This window comes from Cupressus sempervirens, chromosome 7 (genome assembly GCF_028749045.1).
Source record: "Cupressus sempervirens isolate cs-2001-9-10 chromosome 7, ASM2874904v1, whole genome shotgun sequence".
In the NCBI taxonomy this organism is placed as follows: domain Eukaryota; kingdom Viridiplantae; phylum Streptophyta; class Pinopsida; order Cupressales; family Cupressaceae; genus Cupressus; species Cupressus sempervirens.
In genome coordinates, this window is record NC_143124.1 from 562172918 (window position 1) to 562177490 (window position 4573).

At 43.4% G+C, this 4573-nt stretch overlaps 1 protein-coding gene across 1 annotated transcript; it reads left to right on the forward strand.

The window, feature by feature from the left end:
- Window positions 1-539: 539 nt before the first annotated feature.
- LOC149547999 (uncharacterized) lies at window positions 540-3944 on the forward strand. Its single transcript, XM_089794215.1, has 2 exons — window positions 540-1208; window positions 3741-3944. Exons 1-2 carry the CDS (start codon window positions 540-542, stop codon window positions 3942-3944), a joined length of 873 nt encoding a protein of 290 aa, XP_089650341.1.
- Window positions 3945-4573: the final 629 nt, after the last annotated feature.

The following is a 4573-nucleotide window of genomic DNA, read 5'->3' on the forward strand; positions in this document are numbered from 1 at the left end:
TTAACCATTTTATTAGAGGTCTTAATCCCTCGATTGTAGGACAGGTTCGCATGGCAGCACCAGTAGGCTTCAGAGCTACAGTGGAGAGGGCTCTTATTGCAGAGGATATACACAATAAGGCTCAGGATACTCGTGATAGATCTCAGCGTCGGGGTACTACCCCCTTTCCACCTAGGTCACAATGGAAGGGAAATCAGCGACACTCTTCAAGATCTTTTAGAGGCCCCCAATCACAGCAGGATCAGAGGCAGAAGCCTCCACAGGGATACCAGGGCACTAAGCCCAAGCAGAGGCAGGTACAGGGTTCTCGTCAGGATCATAGATCACAAGCTTCTCATACACCTCCAGCACGGACTCAGCAACCCACTAGAGGTGGTTTTAGTGGATCTACTCAGACAGGGGGACACCAGCAGCCCCGATCTACAAGATTACAGACTCAGACCCGTGGACCTTGTTATTCTTGTGGTGGCATGGGTCACATTGCTAGGGATTGTCCACATAGATAGAGGGTAGTTGCATCTGAACCAACAGTGGGTGACATGGGATGTTCTCATAGGGTATTTGCAGCAATAGATGACAGACAGGCTGAGCATCAGGCTACCGTGATAGAGGCTACAGGTATTATTGGTGGTAGTAGTATATCTATATTGTTTGATCCAGGAGCTACTAATTCTTTTGTATCACCCTTAGTTGTGGAGCATTATAGGCTGGTGGCAGTTAAGCAAGATGTTAGCTGGGATGTAGAGTTAGCCTCAGGTGCTAAGGTATTGGTTAGATCCATGGTCAGGAATTGTCCTATTCAAATTGGGGATATCACTACTTGTGCAGATCTACGTATCACCCCCTTAGGATCATATGATGTAGTCCTTGGTATGGATTGGCTATGTGCTCACCATGCCAAGGTGGATTGTAGGAAGAAGGAGGTGGAGTGTAATGATGATCATGGTACACCTATAGTGATTTCAGGCATTCAGAGACCTGTGTCCCTCCGTATGATCTCCGCTATGCAGCTTAAGCGATGTATGAGAAAAGGGTTTCAGTTATATGCTATTACCATTAATGATCTTGAGGGAGAGGAGAATGGGTCATGTCTCGAGGATTACCCAGTGTTACAAGAGTTTAGAGATGTATTTCCTTCTAAATTACCGGGTATGCCTCCACCCAGGACAGTGGATTTCCATATTGATTTGGTTCCAGGGGCCCAACCAGTATCTAGAGCTCCATACAGGATGACTACTAATGAGCTCAATGAGCTCAAGATTCAGCTAGAAGAACTCTTGGAGAAGGGGCACATTCATCCTAGTGTCTCACCATGGGGAGCACCAGTTGTCTTTGTCAAGAAGAAGGATGGATCCTTGAGGTTGTGCATAGACTACCGCCAACTTAATAAGCTAACCATTAAGAACCGTTATCCACTTCCTAGAATTGATGACTTATTTGACCAGCTTCAAGGTGCTCGAGTGTTTTCAAAGATTGATTTGAAGTAAGGATATCACCAGTTGAGGATTGTGGAGAGTGACATCCATAAGACTGCCTTTCGCACGAGATATGGGCATTATGAGTTTACAGTGGTTCCTTTCGGTCTCACTAATGCCCCATCTGTATTCATGAGCCTTATGAATGGAGTATTTCGTACATTCTTGGATAGATTTGTGGTGATATTCCTGGATGATATATTGGTCTATTCACGGAATGAACAGGAGCATGAAGAAAATTTGAGACAAGTCCTTCAATGCTTGAGAGATAATCAATTATACGCCAATTTGCCGAAGTGTTCTTTCTTCTGCATAGAGATCAGCTACCTAGGTCATGTGATATCAGGTGATGGGATCTCAGTTGACCCATCAAAGATTAGAGCCATTATAGACTGGCCAGCACCGACGACAGTTACAAAAGTCAGGAGCTTTATGGGGTTGGCTGGTTACTACAGGCATTTTGTGGAGGGTTTCTCAAGGATAGCACATCCTATTACTTCTCTCCAGAGAAAAGGGAAGAAATTTGAGTGGACAGAAAAATGTGAGAGATCTTTTCAAGAGTTGAAGAAGGCCCTCACTAGTGCTCCTATTCTTGTAGTACCTAATCCCTCTACAGACTTTGTAGTGTGTACTGATGCGTCATTGGATGGGTTAGGGGTAGTACTCATGCAGAATGGGTGAGTTATAGCCTATGAGTCTAGGAAACTTAAGACTCATGAACTCAATTATCCTACCCATGATCTTGAGCTTGCATCAGTAGTACATGCCTTGGTTAGATGGCGCCATTTCCTTTTGGGACACCATTTTGAACTCCACTAAGATCATCACAGCCTTTAGTATATTTTCTCTCAACCGAACCTTAATGCTCGGCAAAGGAGATGGATGGAGTTTTTATGTGAGTATGACTTTGATGTACACTACATCAAGGGGAAGGAGAATGTGGTTGCAGATGCCTTAAGTCAGAGACGCCATAAGTTGTCATCCATGGTCACCAGCACAGATTTGAGGGGGAGAATAATGCAACACTTACCAGAGGATGATTTTTATAGGGATGTGTGTCAGATGATTAGATCTCAGAGGCCTCTTCAGGGGAGGTTCTCCAACTATGTGTTAGAGTCTGATGGACTTCTATGTCACCGAGGGTGCATTTATGTACCTTCTACTAGAGGATTGCATGATTTTATTGTTCTTGAGGCTCATAGGGCACCTTATGCAGCACATCCAGGGGTTAGGAAGTTGCATGCAGACTTGAGACGACTCTTTCATTGGCCCGGCATGAAGATGCATATTGCAGGGATAGTTGCTAGATGCCTAGAGTGCCAGAGAGTTAAGGTAGAACATGGACATCCTGGTGGGTTACTTTATCCTCATGAGATTCCAGAGTGGAAGTGGGATGTTATTTCTATAGATTTTTTTGTGGGTCTTCCTATGTCTTCTCATCGTCACGATGCCATCATGGTGACAGTTGACACATTGACAAAGGTAGCCCACTTCTCACCTATACGTACCACTTTCACTGCTCCTACAGTAGCACAAGTATTCATGCGAGACATTGTGAGACTCCATGGCATTCCTCGCAAGATTATTTCTGATAGAGACTCTATATTTACCTCCTCCTTTTGGAGAGAGTTACAGGGAGCCCTAGGGACTAAGCTTAACTTGAGCACAGCATACCACCCTCAGATAGATGGACAGACTAAGAGAGTTAACCAGGTATTAGAGGACATGTTGCGCATGTATGTGATGGATAATCAAGTTAAATGGGAGGATTATTTGCATCTAGTAGAGTTTGCCTATAATAATGGGCACCATTCTTCTTTGGGCATGCCACCTTATCAGGCCCTATATGGAAGACCTTGCAGGACACCATTAAGTTGGGATAGGATTGAGGATAGGGTAACAGTTGGACCACAGATTGTCAAGGAGATGGAGCAGCAAGTCTTGTTGATTAGGCAACATCTCAGGGAAGCTCAAGACCGACAGAAGAAGTATGCTAATGCCCATAGGATAGATCGAGCCTTTATGGTGGGAGATAGAGTATTTCTGAGAGTGCGTCCGCACAAGAGTCCAATCCATTTTGGAAAGGGCTCTAAGCTTGCTCCTTGATTTGTTGGGCCATTTGATATTTTGGAGAGGATAGGACCAGTTGCCTATCGCTTAGCCTTGCCACCTAGCCTATCACGCATCCACGATGTTTTTCATGTCTCTTCCTTGAGGAAGTATATTTATGATGCATCTCATGTTATGGATTGGGGTTTTATGCAGGTAGCACCAGATGGCCAGCTATCCCTAGAGCCCATTCGCATATTGGCCCGCAGGACCCTTCAACTTCGAGGCAGAGAAGTGGACCAGGTTAAGGTCCAATGGGATTGCTATGATGAGGTCACAACCACATGGGAGGACATGATGCAGATGAGATGTGACTACCCCTATCTATTTGATGAACTCCAAGAGGAAGTTCATGCCTAGAGGGGGAGGATGTCATGTCCCACCCCGACCATCATAGCACTATTGACATTTTGTTTCTTTTGGACTTTGATAGTTAGACTCTAGATGACACATTATTACCCCCTATGGACATTGATATTTTGATTCTTAGACTATTTGATTTCATGTTATGTTATTGGGACATTGATACCTATATCATTAGGCTATATGATGATTCCTTATGATGTTACTAGGACACTAATATTCTAAGTAGTTTTTATGATGTTATTCAGATATGCTTACTTACCTTCTTGATGATCCATATGTCATGATTAAAGCTTATGTTATACTCAAGTGAATGTTTGATTTTTGAATTGTGGTCTCCATATGGTGCTAGATTATCATGTCTTAGCATATTTAGAGTAACATTAAGAATTCATGTATCATTTGAATAAACTAGAATTGTATACTTATATTATATTTGAACAGGAGCATGAAGAAAATTTGAGACAAGTCCTTCAATGCTTGAGAGATAATCAATTATACGCCAATTTGCCAAAGTGTTCTTTCTTCTGCACAAAGATCAGCTACCTAGGTCATGTGATATCAGGTGATGGGATCTCAGTTGACCCATCAAAGATTAGAGCCATTATAGACTGGCCAGCACTGAC

Excerpts from the sequence above, each read along its gene's own strand:
- LOC149547999 (XM_089794215.1), top strand. The coding sequence starts at position 540 with ATGGGATGTTCTCATAGGGTATTTGCAGCAATAGATGACAGACAGGCT. Across the intron at positions 1,209-3,740 it reads TGGTTCCAGGGGCCCAACCA|GTAGCACCAGATGGCCAGCT; the intron begins GTATCTAGAGCT and ends GGTTTTATGCAG.